This window comes from Orcinus orca, chromosome 13, assembly GCF_937001465.1.
Source record: "Orcinus orca chromosome 13, mOrcOrc1.1, whole genome shotgun sequence".
NCBI lineage: Eukaryota > Metazoa > Chordata > Mammalia > Artiodactyla > Delphinidae > Orcinus > Orcinus orca.
In genome coordinates this window covers 7,145,477-7,168,357 of record NC_064571.1, presented here as the reverse complement: position 1 = coordinate 7,168,357, position 22,881 = coordinate 7,145,477, and the positions used below count along the sequence as shown (strand labels likewise).

Below are 22,881 nucleotides of genomic sequence, written 5' to 3'. Positions count from 1 at the left end.
GAGATAAGATGTAAGTAGCAATATTAATCATGAACTGTTTAACACTTATTTTGAACTGCCTTCTTTCAGCTAAGGCATCTTTTCCCCAATGCAGTATTAGGTAGTCAGAGCGTCCTTTTATCCTAAGGGGTCAAAAGGCTTAGAAAAATCACACATACCATGTCAATGACATTACCATCCAAAACTATAATCCTCAGCTGAATGGTTTTAATCAATCAATCAAACAAATAAACAAACCAGGATCAAAGCAAATACTTAATTTTGAGTCACAAATCACAGAAGCAAGAAAAAGACCTTGGTTTTCTGTCTCTTCTTCCGCATAAAATATCGTCAGTACTGTGGAACATGCTGGGAATTTTTAACTTTTCCAACAAAGAAATGAGGAACATGGCTGCAGGATTTCCCTAATGTGCATAATGAAACTCTGTTTCTCGATCATGAGCCCTTCACCATTTTTCCTGCCACGCAGGCCTGGACTCTTTCATTCATCATGATGGGTCTTCATTGGTGGGTGAGGCCTGAGGTTTCCTTCAAAGGAAGGCCCTGCTCTGACCGGCTCTTCTTGTTCTAGTTTATTTCCTCAACGTTCACGCTTCTTCCATTTGAATGGCGTTTTAGTTGACTTTCACGATGGTTTATTCTTCTCTGTCCACATATTGACCTTTGAACACATACTGGCTATCTGTGGGGTCTTTGATGCCGACTGTGGCAATTTACATTATTTTTGTTCTTGTTTTTGTTGTTTAATGGACTGACTTAATTTTTCTGAGCAGTTGTAGGCTCCGAGCAAAATGAAGTGGAAAGTACGAAAAGTTCCTGTGTACCTCGTGCTTCTGCATGTGCACAACCTCCCTCACTACCAACATCCCCACCAGAGCAGCACATTTGTTACAATCGATAAACCGAAACTGACATATCATCATCACCCAAAGTCCACAGTTTACATCTGGGTTCACTCTTGGCGTTGCACATTCTGTGAGTTTTGAGGAATGTATAATGACACGTATCCACCATTATAGTATCATACAGAAGAGTTTCATGCCTTAAAAATCCTCTGCAATATCTTTCGTTTGTCCTTTTGCTGAATGCCCCAAAGCAGAAGACCAGACCTACCTCTGCCCAAACCCAGATCTGACTCCTGAGCTTCAGATGGGGTCCTGGAGCCTATTTGTTCAGGACAAGAGTTCAGGCATCTCCATCCATCTCTCCCCCAGTTATCAAATGCTATGAATGCTCCCTTGTAAACATCCCTTTCTTTCCCCAGTGACCATATCCACCAAGTCTAGGCTTTCATCACCTCTCCTGGCCTCTAGTTTCACACCCATCCAATCTATTCTGAGCTTTAAGCCTTGACCAATGTTTGTAAAATGTGGCTTTCATTATATCACCATCCTACTCATAGATCTAAAATCCATCTCCAGGGCCTATGAATTCCAATCGCAGTTCAGGTCTCCAATCATCTTGCCTAACCCTCTTAACCGTACCACTTACTCACCAAGTCCCTCAACCACAGCCAGAGAGGTGTCCTCACTGGTTGACATGCCATGGCTGTCTTAGAAGCTCTGCTCATCCTTTCCGTTCTTCCTGGAACACTCACCTCTCTGCTCATTCATTAAGTGCTTATGATGAGCCAGATGTTACCTGTCCCTCAAATTCTTAGGCCATAAGGCCTTCTTGGTAATTTTGGTCCATGATCAGCTATGTCTTTCCTGATCTCAGATACCACCTCTTGTTTACACTTCACTTCCAGGCATTTAATTACCTTCTGCTGTCCTGGGCTACAGTCACTGCATGTATGCAAACTTTGCAGCTGGACCATTTTCAGCGGGGGCCCTGTTGTAGACCTCTTTGATCTTCCCCACCTTGTAGTTTTAGGTACATGGTAGAAGAGAAATGAACCCTCCCCCCCTTGCATTCATATTTTGAGTTTCAAAGAGAGAGAGACAGGGTTGACTTCTGATGGGGTGCAGCCTCGAAGGCAATGAGCCAGAGAACATCTCCATGGCAACCTGAAATTCTCCACATCATTATCTGTCCCACACTCCAGTATAGGAATTTGGTCGTTTTTCTCTTGCCCTGTTTTTTGTAGACCTCGTCACTAACGGATCATCATTTTTTCAAATGCATTTCATTCTCACAAACGAATTACTTTGGTAATAAGCAAAGGCATCTGTTAGCCTTCTTAGTTACCCCTGGGGTGGCAGTGCCACCTAATTCCTAATACGGGTACCTTAATCAATGCTGTTTTTATCTGCAGCATGTAAGTGTACCCTTTAAACCTGAGATGGAGGCTGAGTCACAAACTCTCACAATGGTGTAGGTGGATAAGTAACACATCTATTTTCTGACTACATCACAGCAGCTACAACATTAACCTGAGATGCTGAAGAAATGTACTATCAGGGCCTGTTTAGGATCGCATAAGAATTCTCATCTTTGCATCTAATGGAGGGCTTATTACACTGAGTCACTGAAGATTGCTTGATGATTGGCCCATTTGTTTTCCTTTCAGGTGATTTCTAGAGCCACACTCCTAGATCAGATCATTATAAAGGCAATGGGATGATGGGATGTCACCCAGATTGTCCGGCAAGGCAGTGGACACGTGCTGTCATGAAGGCATCACTCCGACGGTGACTTTCAAGTCAGCAGGAAAGTAAAACTGCTGTCACCATTGTGGCAGTTACAGAATGTAACGTGGCACAGGCACTAAAATGAATCTAATGATCGCAGCGTTCAAACTCATTTTTCATTGAATCTTCTTTCTTTTCTTTCACATGGAAAACCTAGAGTTTTGCTTTTCATTGTGATCATAGGTTCTTCACACCGTTTCTCACAGCGATGGTATTTGATGATGATACGTGAGCAACCCTAAGAAAAGTACAGTTCAACATCATGCATGTAACTAACCGTGTCTCTGGGGCTCTTCAGAAGCTGGGCTTGAGTGATCCAAACGCCAAAGCCGAGCCCCGTGTATCTTTGTTATAAGAGCTCTCGGCAGCAAAAAAAATGGGAGCACTTGATCCAGAGGGGGTGCGCCCTCCTCACCTCTCATTGCCCCCACCTACACGCGAGCCACCTTAGTTCTAAGCAGCGGCAGGGGCTGAGCTACCCTAAAATTTCTTCTGGCACCAGCGTATTAGAGCAACCTCGCTCTTTGTTCTCCTTTGTGGCTGCGATGGAGTTGAACGCCCTCCCACGGAGAGGCTGGCGGGCTGCTTTCTGTGATTCCTACCTCTGTGAAATGCACCTCCTCAGCAAAACCAGCCTGTTTTGTGAAAACTGGCAGAGATGGCGAACTCAACGTGTCTGAACAAACGGGTTCCTTGGCATAGCAGAAGTGGGGATCATTTTCTTAGGGAAGTTGAAATCCAAATCAGACAGCTAGGCAACTGCACACCAAATGAATTCGTCATCTGATAGCCTGTCAGCTTGTCATTTAATAAGTCCCCGAGGTGTTACTGTGGCCCAAGCTGTGAGGTACTTTCTTGACCAAGAAGAACGCATAAGAAGTGAGTTAATTGTTTTTCACGCACTGAGTAAGTGGATGCTGCCGGATGAGGGCACTGCGCAGCCAGGGACCCCGGTGCTGCCGCTGGCTTTATGAGTGCTTTCCGAAGGAAGCAGGAAGACTGCCTTCGGCAGCAAGGATTCAAATGCAGCTTTTGTTTCTACGCCCTTGATGTTGGCTGGGACCCCCGAGTCCCTGGCTTCTCAGAAGCATAAGCAATCACTCATTGTGTCTCCTACAGGCCACAGGCTCTTGCAGGTGACTCCTCTCTCGGCCACACATAGAAAACGGCGTGTGCTTTCCAGGACGCACAGGCTAAATGGCAGGTTTTGGTCACGTGAGCATAAGCAACTTTCTATCGAAAGGGAAACACATCAATTTGATTGTTGTTCTTCTCTGGGTGTGATATTTAACAAATGAATTTATTTACAAAACAGAAACAGACTCACAAACTTAGAAAACAAACTTATGGTTACCAAAGGGGAAAGGCGGGGGCAGGGATAAATTAGGAGCTTGGGATTAACATATACACACTCCTATATATACAATATATAATCGATAAGGACCTACTACATAGCACAGAGCACTCTACTCATTACTCTGTAATAACCTATATGGGAAAAGAATCTGAAAATGGATATATGAATATGTATAACTAAATCACTTTGCTGTACACCTGAAACTAACACAACATTGTAAACCAACTATATTCCAACATAAAATCAAAAATTAAAAAAGGGCTTCCCTGGTGGTGCAGTGGTTAAGAATCCGTCTGCCGATGCAGGGGACACGGGTTCGAGCCCTGGTCCGGGAAGATGCCACATGCCACAGAGCAGCTAAGCTCATGCACCACAACTACTGAGCCTGTGCTCCACAGCCCGCGAGCCACAACTACTGAAGCCCGCGTGCCTAGAGCCCACGCTCCACGACAAGAGAAGCCACCGCAATGAGAAGCCCACACACCACAAGGAAGAGTAGCCCCCGTTCGCTGCAACTAGAGGAAGCCCGCACGCAGCAACAAAGACCCAGCCAAAGATAAATACATAAAATAAAATAAACCATGATAACTGTAGAAAAACGACTGATAAAAAAAAATTAATCAAAAAAGATAAAATCATTTGACAAGCCCTTAAAATGATCAGAGAGCTCAGATTTCAATCAGGGAGATCTAAAAGGCCTTGTCCCCAACTCCTGCCCTCCCAACACCCCCAGCCAAGTCCTTTTTTTCCCCTTTCTTTCTGTTTTGGTTAGAAAAAAATAAAAACCTGGCTGAGAGGGGTTCATAAGTGAAAAAATTCCATATGAAGAACAGAAAGGCACATGAATGGTGTATCAGGAAAGGTGGGGTCCAGCTTTGAAGCGACTGGGAAGGGGAGCCCCTCAGGAGAGGGAGCACGGCCACAGCAGGTCCACTGTGGGCGCGCCTTGCCTCGATGTAACATCACCTACTCAGGGATTTCAGTTGGTGTCCTCTCACTCCATCATCTGGCCTTTCACATACAGGAATCTTCCACCCTCTATAAAATTAAAACGCTTTTAGCTATGAGGCGGCTGAGCATATCACAAATGCCGACTCCCTCTTCCTGCCCTGCCAGCCACATCTCCCAGGCCAGGGCTTCAGCACCGCGTGGCGAGGCAGTCTCTTCTCGGTGTAGGGAGGTTTAAGTAGTTGGGTTCTTGGTATTGGTGCCACGGGGACAGATGGGACGTTTGGTGGTGTGGCTGAATGTGACGATCATGACTGACTCTTCTTTGTGAAATGTGGGCAAGAGACAGCACATCCTTCTGGAAACAGCAGGCAGGGCTGGCACCCGGGGTTCTCTGGCTCCCCGGCACAGCAATATGGCACGTGGGAAGAGAGGCCAAGCATTTCACCACTCAGCTCTGCTCTGACGTCTGTACTGAGGACTTCGTGACACAATTGTTCCCTGGATTTTCCAGCGCCAAGAACTCCCCTGTCACTAATTATGACACCAAGTAATTTACAGCTCACGGCTCTGCACTAATAAGATCCGTTTCTAGGCTTTGAGTTGAATCAAGTGCTGTCACTCATGGACATAAATCCTTATAGATTTTTTTTAAACAGAAGTTTGGTAATTACACCAGTGTCACCTTAAAATCAGGGCTCTCGAGGAGAGAAAGTGGCGCACGGCTAAACGTCAGGGGTGATCCTGCAGGACAGGCTGACCTGGATCACAGTTTTAAAACAAATTATTCGGTTCAGTTCCATCTACATCCTGAACGGGTAAGTGACCTAGGAAAAGGGCCTGGAAGCCCGTGAATTTAAATCGACTTGCACGTAGTACATTCCTTACATTCACGGAAAGAGAAAGAAAAGAAGATGCAGGCACTACCCCCGGGAATGTTATTCTAATTCAGCTGGGGCCATTCAACGGTTGTTATTTGAGTGCCCACTGGATTCGGGTGGCTGTTGTCTGAATCTCATGTTTATTCAACCGTTAACGAGTATTTGTAATACAAAAGGATGAGTTTACTTTTTTAAAAAAAGCTACGTGATGTGGCTTTAAAAGTCACGTGACAGGATGGCATCTGTTACTCACTGGAGCACTATAACTGGATTTCCATCAACTCTAAATCATTCCGCTGCTAATTCTCTAGTTCTTTCTTTCCTTCTGGTGGCCTCTCTTTGGTCATGTCACTGCCTGTTGACACCTCTAGTGAGGAGAAGTCAAGGAAAATGACAGGAGCCAGGTCATGGTCCTTGAAGCTGGTGCAGAGCAGAGAGGTAGCAGGAGGCGGCCAAGGTTGTGGTCCCGGGGAAGCTTCCTGGAGAGGCCACCCATATGCCTCCATCTTCCCTCAATTAATAACTGAGAATGAATCAATCACATACCCTTGTTCCTACCACTGGACCTCAGGACACACCAACTGAACCTGGGAGACACTTTACATACTTTTAGGTGACTTCCTAGCCCAGTGATCTCTTTATTATTTTTAAAAAATTTACTTATTTATTTGGTTGCACCGGTCTTAGTTGTGGCAGGTGGGCTCCTCAGTTGTGGCATGTGAACTCAAAGTTGCGGCATGCATGTGGGATCTAGTTCCCTGACCAGGGATCAAACCTGGGCCCTCTGCATTGGGAGCGTGGAGTCTTAACCACTGTGCCCCCAGGGAAGTCCCCCCAGTGATCTCTTAACGGACATATTTTTATTGTTCCAATGAAGAGACAATGCCTGTTTTTGCTTTTCAAGCTTGAAGAATCTTCCCACGACTTTCTCAGTTCAGGAGTTAAGCGGCTGTTTGAGTTGCATGTTTCTCTTACTGTCACGGATTTCAAATCAATTGGGACAAGTGGCAACTGGAAGACGTCTCTCTCTATATATGATGGATATGAAAGAGTGCTTTTTTATTCTACTGTATCTTTATCCATAAAGGGAGAAACACTGTATTGTAGCTGCCAGCCAGAAAAATTACACACATTGCTAATGGGAAGAATGAATGATAACAGCCTCTTGGTTAATACAGATAGGGACAAAATTATATTAGCTGCAGTCCCAGCAGACTGAGAAACATTTCCTCTTGTAAACAGTCCAAGACACTGCAGGTAGAAGTAGGACCATTTAGTTGTTGCTGTTTCAAACTTAGCTTTCTGGTCCATACACTGGGAGATTCCTTACATTTTAATTTCCCATACATGTGTGTGTTTTAAACACCATGCCCTAGATACATTTGATGCTTTGGGTACCTTACTGTCAAATGCACGTGTGTTTGTTCATGTTGTAGATTATGACTGCTTCTCCTTTTTTTTTTTTTTTTTTCGCTCCCTGAGTCCAGATCTTTTATAATACCTGCAACTTCCTTTTTCCTTTTAAATTTATTTTTTATTGGGCTTCCCTGGCGGCGCAGTGGTTGAGAGTCCGCCTGCCGATGCAGGGGACACGGGTTCGTGCCCCTGTCCGGGAAGATCACACATGCCGTGGAGTGGCTGGGCCCGTGAGCCATGGCCGCTGAGCCTGCGCGTCCGGAGCCTGTGCTCCGCAACGGGAAAGGCCACAACAGTGAGAGGCCCACGTACCGCAAAAAAAAAAATTTTATTGAAGTATAGTGGATTTACAATGTTGTATTAATTTCTGCTGTACAGCAAAGTGACTCAGTTATACACACACACACATATATATATATATATATATATATATATATATACATTCTTATTTATATTCTTTTCCATTATGGTTTATCTCAGGACACTGAATATAGTCCCCTGTGCTATACAGTAGGACCTTCTTGTTTATCCATTCTATACATAATAGTTTGCATCTACTAACCCCAAACCCCCAGTCCATCCCTCCCCATCTGCAAGCTTGAGATGAATAAGGGCAGTTTTGGGACTGGTAAAAATGACAGGTGGGCTTTGAATGATGTCTAAAGCCCCATTTCCATTCTTATAAAGACTTGATTTGTAAGATAATTGTTTTTAATTCCTCAAAGAACTGGGTTGCAACCTAAACGATATGGAGGCTGACCCATCCATATAACTACTTGGTCTTCAATTTGCTTCTTAATATTAGGAAGAGCATCTTTAATTAAGATGAAAATCAAAAGATTCCTATATCTTCTGAATGCAAATTTCCACACTGTCATTAAACACGATTCTAATCTCCTGTTTTTGCAAACGGTTAAAGCTCCCTTGAACAATTTACACCACCAAACCCTAATTATATATGGAGTTGACTGCCTGATTGTACTCCCATTACACGCCCCCCACCCCGGGGATTAATTACCACCTCCCTTGATGCCCAGGGCAGCGGGCAAGGAGGGGAAGGGGAGGTGCTGAGGGTCAGGAGAGAGCGTGCTTGGGGTTGAGCGCAGCTGCGGCAGCCACGGGAAGAGGAGAAAGACACACGTCCTCCTGGGCCACCCTTACACTTTGGAAAAACCAATTATCTGGGAACGTGTTCAATAAAGAAACAAAATAATGTGGATTTGGCTTTGAACCCTCAAAGTCTGTGCCCCAAGTAGCTTAATGAAGTCCAAGCAGGGCTTGAGGGCTACAACTCGGTATTCTTTTTTTTTTTTTGGAGGTACGCGGGCCTCTCACTGTTGCGGCCTCTCCCGTTGCGGAGCACAGGCTCCGGACGCGCAGGCTTAGCGGCCATGGCTCATGGGCCCAGCCGCTCCGCGGCATGTGGGATCCTCCCGGACCGGGGCACAAACCCGTGTCCCCTGCATCGGCAGGCGGACTCTCAACCACTGCACCACCAGGGAAGCCCTAACTCGGTATTCTTGCTTCTTGGAGGTGAACCAACTGATCGTGCCTATACTCTGAGTGAAGATAGGATTGGAAAGTAGGATGGGAGGGAGATGAGGGTGGAAGCGTCATCACCACCGCGCCGAGCTTTCACTTCTCAGGTGGTCACGCTCAGCAGAGACCATCTCACTGGATCTCAGAAGAGCCTGTCATGACAGTCACTTTTTCCAATTAGGAAGCTGGGACTCAGAGACATTTAGCACCATTTTATTTTCTGACTTTGGGTGAGGGTCGTGGCTTACAGTCTGTCCCCTCAGCCAGATTGTCAACAGTCAGAGAGCAGGGTGTTCTCTCACTGTTGCCCGCTGCTCCACGCCGGGATTTAAGGGCGTGCCTCAAACACACACACACTGCACGCTTGGTGAACGGCTCAAATTGAAAGGAGGATTCAAGGCGAACTCTTGAAACCATACCTGCTGCCTTCCAGGCTTGTCCTTGACACATATTTTTTCCCCAAGAGCCTAAATAATTTTCAGTATCATTTTATCATTTCTCATTTGTCATTTTCAGCATCTCCAGAGCATTCCAGGATGTTAATTTATTCCTTTTCTTTTGTTTCTCCTCCTCTTAAATCGATGCCGGGAACGGAACTAATACTTGGGTTTCAGTGTTAGGACTGGGAGATGGATGACAGGATATTTTCTCCTGGATAAGAACTGTTTACACTTTCATAAAGACTACAGCATTTTAGAGAAAAAAAAAAAGCTTTCAGGAGTGAATCACTATTATTCTTTGCCTGTTATAATTTACAAAAACAAAAAATGCTTCTCCTTCTGGCAGCATACAACCCCAAATGCAGGGGCTTAGAAATATGACTCATTGATGCCATTTAGCTTAGTTTTCTGACATCCTGGAGGCAGCCCTGTTAGCCCTGGTTGTTCTATTCACTCAGAAGTCTCCCAGGACTCAGGGGTACACTTGGAGTGAAGCTGCAATTCCCTTCGAGAGGGTGACATTTAACAGATGAGATCACATGACAGAAATGGCCACCCTGTGAATCAGACGCACAGTAAACCATCTCCCTGCTCCCACTGATCTGGCCCTCACCGTACCAACCAAGGGTCCACACTTACATGTCATCGAAGATGAGTTTCTGCCTCTTGCAGTCCCTGTGGCCGTTGGAGCCTGGAGACCATGGCTCTGTCTGTGGCCGTGACTTGTGGAGAACGTTTTCGGAATTGCTGTGAGCCGCTTTCTAAACAACAAACAAACACACCTGTATTTGAGAACTGGCCACCTGGCTGAAGGAGCAACCTGTTAGAATCGCTTGTGTTCTGTGTTCTAGGTTAGAGCTGATGGTGCTTTCCTTGTTGAAATAAAGAAGAAGAAATACTTGCACTACAGGTCTCAAGCTGGAGGCTTTTACATACGTGGTCAAATGTCATTCCCAGGACATCAAAAGGGCACTCTCTTGGGCTTCCCTGGTGGCGCAGTGGTTGAGAGTCCGCCTGCCGATGCAGGGGACGCGGGTTCGTGCCCCAGTCCGGGAGGATCCCACATGCCGCGGAGCGGCTGGGCCCGTGAGCCACGGCCGCTGAGCCTTCGCGTCCGGAGCCTGTGCTCCACGACGGGAGAGGCCACAACAGTGAGAGGCCCGCGTAGAGCAAAAAAAAAAAAAAAAAAAAAAAGGAATCTCAGTGTGCCCACTCCCGCAGATCCAGATCTTGAACTCGCCCAAGCTCAGATGGCTATTGTGGGTGGAGGCTGGGGGCTTAGGATTCAGGCTCCTACGCTTCCCAGTTGGCTAGACCCATGGTTGTCCAAATGGACTGCATCAGAATCACCATTAACACACAGCCAGCTGGGCCTCACCGCCAGCATCTCTGACTCAGTACGTCTGGGGAAGAGCCTGACAACATGCATTGCTAACAAGTTCCAGGTGATGCTGGTCCAGGAGCCAAGCTCTCTGAACCACTGAGCTATAATCATCCCTCACAAAAGAGGTCATTCAGGTCACAATTGACTGGTTCTCATCAGCTGTCTGTGAAGAACAGGGAGAGCCAAAGGGAATCACTAGAAATTATTTAAGATGTGTTTTAAGAAGGAACACTCTGGATCTGGGGAAAAATGGAAACACCCTTTGTCCTGGAGATGCGGACATTATAGAGAGCACCTACTGTGTGCTGACGTCTGGATAATAAAACACCCCGGTTTTAGTTAGGAGATTCAAATGGATTCCTCTGAAGTAATTAAGGTGGAGTGTATATCAATGCTTCTTTAAATATGGACCGATTTTATGCGTAGATTAAGCCTCTTTGTTACGAGAGCCTCCAGGACTCTGGGCGTTTCCTTTCTGGCATGCAGGGTAGTAAATTACAGATGTGTGTGAGCCCTGCTCTAAGTGGCTCTCCCCAGCTAGAGTGTAAGCTATCCTGCAGGCAGAGACTGAACCCTTTAGATCATCAGTGCGTCTCTGTTATGTAGCAAAGTGCCTGGGACACAATAAATACTTCCTCGATAAACACCTGTTCAGTGAAAAGAATGCCTCAATAAAGTCTATCATTGTTTTACGATTCTCTGCGTATCATAGTTGCTTGTGATTCAAGGATCTAGAGGCAAAGAAAAGTTGTGTTTGGTTTAAAATTGGAATCGTTAGCTTTTTATTTGTTTTTTCTAATATGGTCTTCTCAGATTCGTATATCCTAGAACCAAAGATAATTGCTCCCAAATGAGGGTGCATGAAGGAGTTAATTTCCTGATGGTTCCGTAAGATTTAGGCTCTTGCTGGACCATCTACCGACTCTTTTTGCCTCTTTAATTCATGGGATAAAGCATGACATGCTGCCTCCCGCCACTTTCTTTGCAGAGTCCTATCGCCAAGTCTCATTTCTCCCTGCCTCACAAAGCCCCACTGGTTTTGAGAGGCACAGGGGGAAGAGTTTGGAATTAAATAATGTACCTGGAGGATGCACGGTCCAGGGCCGCCCGCTGTTAGATGGAGGGTGGCAGGAAAGAGGAACTTACATGCAGTGTTAGCTGCACAGGTGTCCACAGGGGTTGGATTCTTTAGGCGGTACTGCCTCATTGAAATCTTACACCACCGTTTTGCAAATGAAAACAGGCTCAAGAGATTAAGCAACCGGCCCAAGGTCACACGGTGACTAAGCTATGAGGCTAGAGGGGAACCCAGGTTCCCAGGGGAATACAGCGTGTTGGAATCACCCTTGACAAAGTCACCGGAAGAGGGGTGGTGGCAGCTGTCCCACCCTGGTCACCACATTGGTCACTGAGGGCAGCGGGGAGCCCTGCAACTTGGCCTTGGGCTCCAATCCCGGATTTAGCTCTGCCCCAGGGCAAGAAATCTTTTCCAATAGAAAGACTGGCTGGTCCAAAACTCCCAATTTACTTTGTCCTGGGAGAGTTACGTTAGGGCTAATTCTTTTCAGGATGGGAAATGAAGTCCTCCAAAGAGTGTTCCTAAGCAGAAGAGGCTGAAAATGCCTCCTCCGTTTCTTCCGCAGCTGCCTGTGCGAGAGGCGAAGAGCAGCTGCTTTGCCAGGTCTTCCCAGACCAGCCTTTAGGGCTGCTTTGCGGGACCTCACTGGTCACCACGTATCAATGTAATCTTCCTCGACCAGGACAGGCTCCCATCGGTAATCTACCCGTTGGACCAAATGGAGGTATGATGCCACCGCAGCCAGGCATCCCACAGCAACGAGGAATGAGACCCCCAATGCCGCCTCATGGTCAGTACGGCGGCCATCCTCAAGGCGTGCCAGGATACCTTCCTGGTGCTACGCTGCCATGTGGGCAGGGACCGCCAGTGGGGCCCCCTTACCAAGGTGGGCCTCCTCGACCTCCTGCAATGTCGCAAGGTGGGTGTTACTGATCTTAGGTCATCCAGTCTAATACGTTTGGAGATTAAACCTTTTCTCAGCTTGTGCTGTTTATACAGCCAAGCTTTCTGTCAATAAGGCCTCCTTGTGACTTGAACAAACATTATCCTCCCACATACCAGAAACTATCGGACATTTATTTTACCTGGGAACATTTATTTGGAATAATAAAGCAGGAACTTTTCCTGAAGTTGCAATTTAAAAAAAAAAAAAATGCTTGTGTTCGGACTGTGCTGGGCTAGAGGCAGAGTAGAGGGGCGTGCTCATTTTTACTCCTGTTTTATCTGGGGCAGAAGAGCATCAACGTACCGTGAGGTCTCCACCATGGGTCTGCAGCTGGTTCTCAGCCTTATGCTTTTTGCTGGACGAGGCGGAGGTGAACAAACCGTTGCTGTTGGATCTGCTGGGGGAAGTCAGGTCCTCGCCGGGGTATTTGTGTTTAGATGCGTCGGAGAGGGGTGAGGTGGGTGAGCGGAGCATTTTTTCATTTTTATTTATTGGGATTGCCAAGCTGTAAACGGAAATCACAGTAATGGAATGTCACACACTCAGCGCGTGGCAAGGTAACTGTTTTATCTGTGACCCTCCCACTTAAAACCTGCTGGTAGGAAGACGTTTATTGGGAATTATCATGCCAGGAAACGATTTTATGGCATTAGGACCATAACGAACAATAAAGAAATTTCGTTCATGATTTTTTTACTCGTCCTCCCAGAAAAATATAGTAATCTGGAGTTAAATAACTAAGCATAATAATACCTTCATTTCCCAAGTTCTTCATCCAAGGATCTCAAAATACACGACAAACAACTTACTGTTTTCCTAACAAGTGTAAACAGCAGGTAACGGGAAACTCAAATTATACACGAGATCTCCACTTCCAAAAGGACTTTTGCTAACACCTGAGCTTGTACTAATTATTATATGGAGAATAACAGAATCACAGAATAACCAAGCATGAACCCACCTTCTAATTGTTAGGTAGCCAGGCATGGATCAGAATAAACAAAGAATAGAAAACTGTCATTAGAAATGACATTTTCTGATTCCTAGCTCCTTATTTTACCTTCCAAACTATTGTCTATGCCTGAATATAAATCCCCCCACACCCCGCCAAAGACCACCAGAGAAGGGAGTCATATTTGAGTCTTTGCAATGTACAGTATGTAGACAGGGCTCTCTCCGTTGAAACAAAAATTGGGGGAAGACACATTAGCCTCAAATAAACTCAATCATTGCTAATTTGGGATGCTTCTAGAAGTCACCTGGTAGAGTCAGTTAAAATAAATTCATTTAACAAAGATTTAGTCATTATTCCCGCAGTTGTGACTTCTTAATTGCATGTGTTGACTATCACTGCAAACAAGCCAGTAAAGTCACTTTTTATTTTTAAGCAATTTCCTTAGTTGGTGGTCACAGTGTAGAAATTACAAACACAGGCCTCTAGAACAAACGAGAAGCCAAGGTTCTTAATGTTATGCAAACAGATCTGTGTCGGGAGAGAATTTCTGATGACAGCTTTCTGGTTCAAAAAGTACTGTGCATCCAACAACTTAGAAGTGAGAAGGTGTGTTCTCGAAAACTGCCTTGGACGAGTCAAAAGTGGCTCAGCCAGTGAAGATGAAAACACTGATGTTGAAGACGGATATGAACCGTCTGAATATAACTTTCTTGACATGTGAGTGACAAAGTCTTATTTCTAAGTCTCAATTATTTTACATACTACATGATCTTAAATGTTTGCAGAAAACTAAATTATTACATTAAATACTGTCATGAACATATGACTATTTCTTCTTCATCATTATAAGTTTATCTATTCAGGTTGACCAAAGTAACTTTGAAACATTCTTGGGATCGCATCTTGGGGATGGGCAATCACCATATATGAAGGATTGTCTTATTACACAGGTAAAGCTTAACAGTGGTAATCACAATTCCAGAGGTACACAGGCCACCTTTCCAAGAAAAACTCAAAGCACTTTCATATACGTTGAGTCCTTACTTAACATAAGTGAAACTATCAGAGCCAGGAGGCTCTGCCAGCAAAAACTCTAGAGCAAGAGCTCTTATCCTGGGGTCCCCGCACTTGCATGGGAAAGAAGTTGCATCTTCACTTTCCTTAGCCTCTCACTGAAACTGAACATTTCCTTTAATTACGAACAAAGGCAAGAAACCATAGTGGTGGTTTAGCAGGAGTACTACTAGCAAGACCTGGGATTGTGTCACCAGTGGAAATCACAGATATTTTCATGCCTTACCAGTTGTGGCAGACATCCTGAAATATGGTTTACACTCATCACTACTAGAAATTATGATTATTACTAGATCTGCTAGAAAGGTTATTTAAGGCATGAACAAAGAAGCACATATATAACTCTATCACACATTTTAAAAGACATTTTTGAGGGTTTCCCTGGCGGCGCAGTGGTTGAGAGGCCACCTGCCGATGAAGGGGACGCGGGTTCGTGCCCCGGTCCGGGAAGATCCCACATGCCGCGGAGCGGCTGGGCCCGTGAGCCATGGCCGCTGAGCCTGCGCGTCCGGAGCCTGTGCTCCGCAACGGGAAAGGCCACAGCAGTGAGAGGCCCGCGTACGGCAAAAAAAAAAAAAGCAAAGAAAGAAATTTTTGAGCCGTATTTTCCCCATTCACATTTCCTCAATATTTGGGGATGCCATCTGCTTGGCCCCGAGGACTGTGGGCTCGGGCAGCTTGTGTGTGTTGCTCTTTCTTGCTCAGACCTTCAAGGGCTCTTGCCCTTCTTCCCAAGGTGATTCTAACACTGCAGTGGGCCTGTGCTCAGGTGCCCTCGCTCTCCAATTTCCTCTCCGGGTTTTAGTACTACTCTACATCTTCTCCTAACCTTTCAGTTTACATTTTTATGTGTTGCGCTGAAACATTAATCTCCCCTTAAAAATTCTATGTACACAGTCAGGGAGAGTGAGGAGTGTCTTAGCAGAGGATAAATTGGTTTCTGAGCTGTGCTATTTCTAAATGGAAAGGACTTCTATGACTGATGATAAGCTGCTCACTTATAATAAATATCTGGGACCTTGCTTTGCTAGGAAGCCTTTGTCACAGAGGGGATTCAGTGCCATGTGGGTCTCTCTGGAACCCCTTGAGAGGAGGGACTGTGTGGCTGTTTCGCCTTGGAGACCCGGATCCTGTCTGTCACCGCAAATTCAGTCTACACCCAACGCCTTTAGGTGTGTCATATGGAGATTCTGCTCAAGTTTATATTTTTCATTGGTGTAATAAGCTTATTCAGTTTGTAAGTTTTCAGAGTGGAGGGTGTGTTTTTGAAAGGATAGAACTGCGTGCAACTAGTAACTGGTCTTTTGTTATAAAGAAGTACTTCCAGCGCACCTGGAGCTGTGACAAGAAGCACACGTCCAGGCATACTGGTTAGTCTTGGGTTAAACCAAGGGAAAGGAGTCTGCATGAGACAGGCTGGGACCTGGGACCCTCTGCTGCAGTGCTTGCACCTGGACAAACATCTCCTTGAGCCACAATATACAAAGAAACTACAAGGGACTAAAAATAACTGCATGCACAGGGCAGTTGGAACAAATTACGAACAAGATACAAAAAGACCAAAAACCCAACTGCCACTTCTGAGGAGTCCGGAGCAAAAATGCAGGGTGTCAGGAGCAAAAATAGGTTACTGCGCACGCCCCCTGCACTCAGCGCCAACAAGGGGGTGAGCAGACCTCCTAAGCCACCCCTCCAGCCTGGCCCCACCCTACCCTCACCCCATTTAAGGAATCAGCTGGCCCCGCCCTAGGAAGGAATCAGACCCATGGCCCCACCCTACCCTCACCCCATTTAAGGAATCAGCTTGCCCCCCATTAGACAGCGTGCAAGGGAATCTGTTACTTGTCTTTGTTCCCTCGTGCTACAGCACGAGCCCCAGTAAAGCCTTGTCTGAATTTCTTGTCTGGCCTCTTATCAATTTCTATTGATTAAGGAGCCCAAGAGGCTTGGTAGGCAACATGGAGACCCAGAGCAGAGCAGTCACTCAAAAATCCGACTCTCCCCCAGTAGGCATGTGCCTCTTAGACCCAGACACGCCTCCAGCTCCCTCTGCCTTCCTGGGAGCGTGAGTACCTGTTGACGTTCACGTTGCAATGGTTTGCGGCCAAAGTACTGCTGGCGGAGGCAGTGAGTCGTGAAGAGCTCTCCTTCTCTCCCTGAGCCTTCCTGATCTCCCGGCAGTCATCTTCGCTGTCACACTGCATGGGAAGAAGCAAAAGCCAGTCAGCTTTAGATTTCAAGGGACCACAGCGAGCTCCCATCGCCAACCAGCTCATCTGGGCTTCTCTGGACAACATCCTGAGCACCAATGTGGCTGCAGCACTCTCGGCCCTGGCCTGGGTTCCCCATCAGCGACTCCGTGAACAAGGAAGAAATCTGTCAGCTTACTGAGAGGAAAAAGCGTGACACGAAGATCACCACTGAACACTTCTTTACCAACAGGCAGATTCCACCCTCCAAAGAAGACCTGTTCTGGAGTCCCATGGGAGCTTCAGCACCCCTCCCTTTGGCGTTTCTTGGTACCCAAACAAGGCACAGCGACCTATCCTGGGCTTAATGTTGTAAGGGCAGTGACAAGCTCGGACCTTTCTTTTGAAATTCATGGCCTCAAAGGACATTTTTATAAAACAGTAGTTTGACTGGATTCTTGTTTTCCACGATGGTATTTAACCTAGGCGTGTACTAGGGTATGAGGCACATGCACTCAACCAAATTCCATTTGTGGTGAGATCACAGCAACACGGTACAGGCACATGTAGGGCTCTCAGCAGAGCTTTCCAGGAGACAAGCACTGGCACCAAAGATAGAGAAATTTTGACCTTCTCTCTCCAGCTGGGATTGTTACACAGCCTCTATTGCAAGGACCCCAGCAACTCACGCTGAAACTGTGCCCCCAGTGAGGGTCCAAGCCAAAGCTCTGAACCCCCAGTTCTGGCTTCCAGGGCTCTGGCAGGGCTCGACTCTGCACCCTGGGCAGCCAGGTCTGCGGTGTCCCATCTCCAGCACCCAAAACTGAGGGCTTCACACCCCAGATACTGAGTAAAGAGTGCTGTGAAAATGTTCTTTCACTTCTCTGTGTGAGTTTAATGATGATTCAGTAGATTTCATGAGGAGAGCTGAGTGTGAGACTTAGTGTAAATGAAGTTTTGTAAGTTAAAATAAAAAAGCCCATGAATAATAAAATTATTTAAATACAGAATACTATGGAATATACATGTATATGTTTTTGCACATCTCTCTATCTACATATACCTATACAGCTATATATATTTCCAATCTATCTGTATGTTTATCAATTTCTATCTCTGAAATACCTCTCTCTCTCTCTTTCCATCAGCCTGTCCATTTATCCATCCATCTCCAGATGACTGGCTGACTCACTCATTAATCAATTAATCACCTGGGGACTGATGGACAAGTCAATCCAACGAGTAAGGGGGAGGGCAGGGTATGAGAGGAAAACAGAAGGAAAGAGGGTAGGTATGTAGTGAGCTAACCCGCATTACTGCATTATATCATGTGAATCTGACAACACCCCTGCAAAGATGTCACCATTTTACAAACAAAGAAACTGAAGTCCACAGAAGGGAAGGTCACCCAGGAGGCCAGGGTTGACTGCGTGATTTGCGGGATTCAGTGCAAAATGAAAATGCTGGGAGCCTTGTTCCAAAAGCAGGAAAAGATGCTTGATGTCAGTCTTGGTGATGATTTTTTTGGATTTAACACCAAAAACAAAGGCAACAAAAGCAAAAAATAAACAAGTGGGACTACATTAAACTCAAAGGCTTCTGCACAGCAGAGGGAACCATCAACAAAATGAAAAAGCAACCTACTGAATCGGAGAAAATACTTCTAAATCGTATATCTGAGAAGGGATTAATACCCCAAATATATAAAGAACTCATAAAATTCAACAGCAAAGAAACAAACAAAAAAATCCAGTTGAAAAATGAGCAGAGGATTTGATTAGACATTTTCTAAAGAAGACATACGGACGGCCAAACAGGTACATGAAAAGATGCTCAACATCACTAATCATCAGAGAAATGCAAATCAAAACCAAAACGAGATAGGACCTCATACCTTTCAGGATGGCTATTATCAAAAAAAACTAAAACTAATAAGTCTGTGAGGATGTGGACCAAAGGGAACCCTAGTGCACTGTTGGTGGGAATGTAAATTGCTGCAGCCACTGTGGAAACAGGATGGAGGTTGCTCAAAAAATTCAAATAGAACTACCACATGATCCAGCAATCCCACTTCTGGGTATTTATCCAAAGAAAACGAAAACACTCATTTGAAAACATATCTGCACCCCCATGTTCACTGCAGCGTTATTTACAACGGCTAAGACGAGGAAGCCAATGTCCACGGCTAGACAGATGGATAAGGGTACTGCGGCATATATGTGCGTACAACAGAAGAAGGAAGCCTGCCGTTTGCAACAACACGGATGGACCTAGAGGGGATTATGATAAGTGAAACAAGTCGGACAGAGAAAGACAAATACCTCACTGACATGCGGAATCTAAAAACAGAAACCAAACCTCCTCCCAGCTTATGCTGTCAGACTGCTGACTGCCTGGGGTTGGGGGGAGTACAGAATGGATGAATGAGGTCAAAAGGTACAAATTTCTGGTTATAAAATGAGTAAGTCATGGGGACGTAATGTAATATACAGCATGGTGACTATAGTTAATAATACTGTAGTGCATATTTGACAGTAGCCAGGAGAGGAGATCTTGCAAGTTCTCACCAGGAGGAAAAGAAATTTGTAACTATGGACAGTGACGATGTTAACTGGACTTACTGTGGTCATCATTTTGCAATACTTATAAACCAATATCAAATCATTATATTATACCTCAAAAAAAAAAAAGCAAGCAGCTAAAGACTAACATTATAAAGTACTAAAGTCGGAAACATTTTCTTGTCTTTCAAAGTCTGTCTCCTGACCTGTCACGCTGTGTTTATTTGCTATTTCATACTGTGCTCCTTGAGGCACGGGGATACCTGGGGGGCATGTGTAGACACTCCCAAGTACCGGGGGCCTGGGCCTGCGACAGGGCGCTTGTGCGCAGCCCACCAGTGAAGGGCTTCCCCCGCCAGCCAGTTGTGGAACCCATGGGTCAAGGGGTGAGGAAGTCCAGTTAGGCATTTCCCCTTCCCCAAGGCCAACTGGCAACCCCTTGCGGATTGGACTGCAATCTCCCCTGGAGGACCCCTCAGTACTGGGATTGGGGGTGGGGAGATGCCCATCCTGACCCCGACCCTCATTAGGCCTGTGCCTTGGCCCCTGGATGGGGATGTGGATGGGGATGCTGCGCAGGGCTGGGAGTGCAAAGGGGCCACGGGGCAGGCAGAACCTGTCCTGGGAAATGGGCAGGAGGTGGGACCGCGCAGGCTCTATCGTCCCATCACCCTTCACTTACTAAACACAAATTCAAAAATAAAATGAAGAATTCCAAGATGGCAACCGCAAGCATTAAACTCCAAGTACAGAGCCCTCTGAGCAGGGGCCCTGTGGGGAAAATACTGCACAAACCTCATGCTGACTTCTTACTGGGAGACCCTGGAGCCACAGACCCAGGCTTCATTCCTGGCTCTGCCCTTTCTCACCTATGTGAACCTGGGGCAAGTCCCTTTAGGCACTCTGAGCCTCAGTTTCCTCATCTGTAAAATGGACATGACGATAATATTTGCTTCATAAAGTTGTAAGGACTTTACAGACGACTTAATATGTACAAAAACAGCATCCCTCATGGGGACGTATATACGTGTTAACTGTTGTGAATGATTTTCTCCTAAATTTGGGACCATCCACGATGACTACAATCTTTGGCTTGTCACGCATTGTGTTTTCCACTGTGGTCCAAGTTACTTTTGAAGATGCAGTAACAGGAGGGAATAAAAATCCTCAAAATTGGTTTAAAATTATGATTAAATTATTCCTGTGCTCAAAAATCTTCAAAAACGGCCAAACGGCCGAGCATTTGGGTCTGCTTCCTGACAAGCGTCCTGCTCTCCGAGTACTTGAGCTGCTGGTCTCACTTCGTGCAACCCGCCTTTGTTCAGCTTGCTTCCCTCCTTTGGCGCCACCTCATCCCTGACCCTCTGATGACTCAGAAGTCCCTCCTCCTGAGGGCCCTGTTCCCAGCCCGTCTCCACCACAAAGTTCTCCTGATCAATGCCACGGGAGCGCCAGCCGCTGGCTCTCATGCACCAGGCTGGCGCCCCCTCCCGGGGCCCCGTCGTCCACGGTCCCCACTAGGCACTTCCGGATTCACGCCTCACCCCAGTCACAGCCTTACTAAACTCCCTGAGGCTGCTGGCTTCTAAAGTCAATGAACAATCCCACCCCTTCCAGCAAAGAATGGGGTTCACCCGTATTTAGCTTTTCTCACAGGCCCGGCCTCCAGCTTGCCTCTCCACACACACTCAGGGAAGATTTCCCGTTCGCCTACTTCCACATGCAGTGGGACGGACCTTAATTATCTATAACGTGACAATAATAAGGATACTTCCCTCATTGGGCAGTGCTAAGGATTTAACTGAGTTAATACATGTCAAGTACTTACAAAGGTATCTGGCATACGTAAAGTGCTCTATGAACGTTTGTTGAGGAAAGTCACATAGAACTCCTGCTCCGGGAACAATCTAGACCAGCAGACCTGCTGCCCACAAGTTCAGGGAGAGCCCTCCCTCCCGCCGTGCCCTCAGCCCCTCGGGTTTCCAGGCCTACCTTGCGTTTCCTCTTGGATTTTGGCAAAGCCTTTTCTGCGGGCGCATCGGATGCGTGGCTCGGCGGCGCGCTTTCAGTGTCCTTGGCCGCGGGAGCGCTCAGGACCCCCGGCTCCTGGGGCAGGTGTTCTGGGATCCTGGACAGGAGGGTCAGGTCAATTTTGACCCAGAGTGACCTGACCTCGTCACTGTCCTTCAACGGGGAGAGAAGTTCATTGCGGCCGAAGGGGACCAGTGTGTAGAACTGCTCTTCCAGCTCCTTGGCGATGTCGCTGGTGGTCCTGGCGTTGATAGAGCCCACAGGGGCCCGCGGGCCGCCACCGCTGATGCTGCTGGCAGCCTCCTTCAGCCTCGGGTCGTTCCCGGAGGCGGCAGTGGCCTTGGACAGAGGGTAGTCCTCTTGCTCCGACTCCAGGTCCGAGTCCGCGGAGGAGGACGACGAGGACGACTCGGTCTCGATGAACTCCTTGGATTTGGGGACGATCCGGCTCAGCCCCCGCGTGCGGCGCTTCTCGCCGGTTACGGCCGAGCGCAGCTCCTTGCGGTGGCTGGTCCTACTGTTGCCGCAGGGCCGGGGCTTGGGGGGCTCCGGGGGGATCCCCGCGCTCGCCCCCAGCGCGTCCGCGGCTGCGGGCTCCTCGGGCCGGTGGCCATTGTCGCCGGCGGAGGTCCTCTCGGTGCGCCGCGTGGGTTTCTTGCCCGCGGACCTCCGGGCAGGCGCGGGCGCGCTCTCGGCGGGCGCACCGGCCACCGTGGGCGGCGGGGCGGCGGCGGTCACGGCCACGGCCACGGCCGCGGGCGGGGACTTCTGCTTCACCCCTTTGCTCCCCGGGGCCTTGTTCGCTGTCCTCGGCCTCTGCTCCTCCTTGCAGGCGCTCTTGATGTCCTTGTCTCTCAGGCTGGTCGGGCAGACGTTGTCGGGAAGCTTCCCGCAGTCGGGCGCTTCGTCCTTCACCGGGGTGTAGTATTGATTGCTCTCGGGCCCGTGGCTTTCATTGTGGATCAGGATAGGAGGCTTGTGGGGATTAACTTTGTTTAGCCATTTATCCAGCTGCCACTTGTTAGAGGACGCTGGTTCGGCCTAAAAGCAGAAAACCAGCGACAAACAAATATCTTTTATGATGGGCTCACGTAAAAGGGGCCTGGCTGTTTTCCTCTCGACTTAGGGCAGACAATGGATGGGCTGGAAACAAGGAACATGGAAGCTGTAGGTGTGTGCAGCATCAGTGGGCACACAAGATGCAGAGATGCTGCCCGCTTCCCGGTCCCCGGCACTGAAATGCCAGTGCAGCAGTTAGAGGCCTATTTGGAAAATAAGGGGATGCACTATGCTTCATTAGGACCCATTTCCAACATTTCTGAGGGTTATACAATGTATATATTTTTATATTTATACAGACATACATAAACTTGTGAGTCCACAAAAGTTAACTGGGGTGTAGTTTGGAGACCCTGAGTGTTAAAGCACTCATTTTTTGTGAGACTTAAA

The 22,881-nt window shown here is 47.0% G+C and overlaps 1 protein-coding gene across 15 annotated transcripts in view; it reads right to left on the bottom strand.

Moving 5' to 3' along the window:
* The window catches only part of AFF3 (ALF transcription elongation factor 3), a 561,951-nt gene that overhangs the window by 19,799 nt on the left and 519,271 nt on the right, over window positions 1-22,881 (bottom strand). For all 15 annotated transcript variants that reach the window (XM_049696189.1, XM_049696192.1, XM_049696190.1 and 12 more), the window contains 4 exons: window positions 21,394-22,473; window positions 16,725-16,849; window positions 12,926-13,127; window positions 9,854-9,975 (listed from right to left, as the gene is read on the bottom strand). In XM_049696189.1, the coding sequence (XP_049552146.1) occupies window positions 9,854-9,975; window positions 12,926-13,127; window positions 16,725-16,849; window positions 21,394-22,473 (1,529 nt within the window). The remainder of the gene's footprint in view (window positions 1-9,853; window positions 9,976-12,925; window positions 13,128-16,724; window positions 16,850-21,393; window positions 22,474-22,881) is intronic.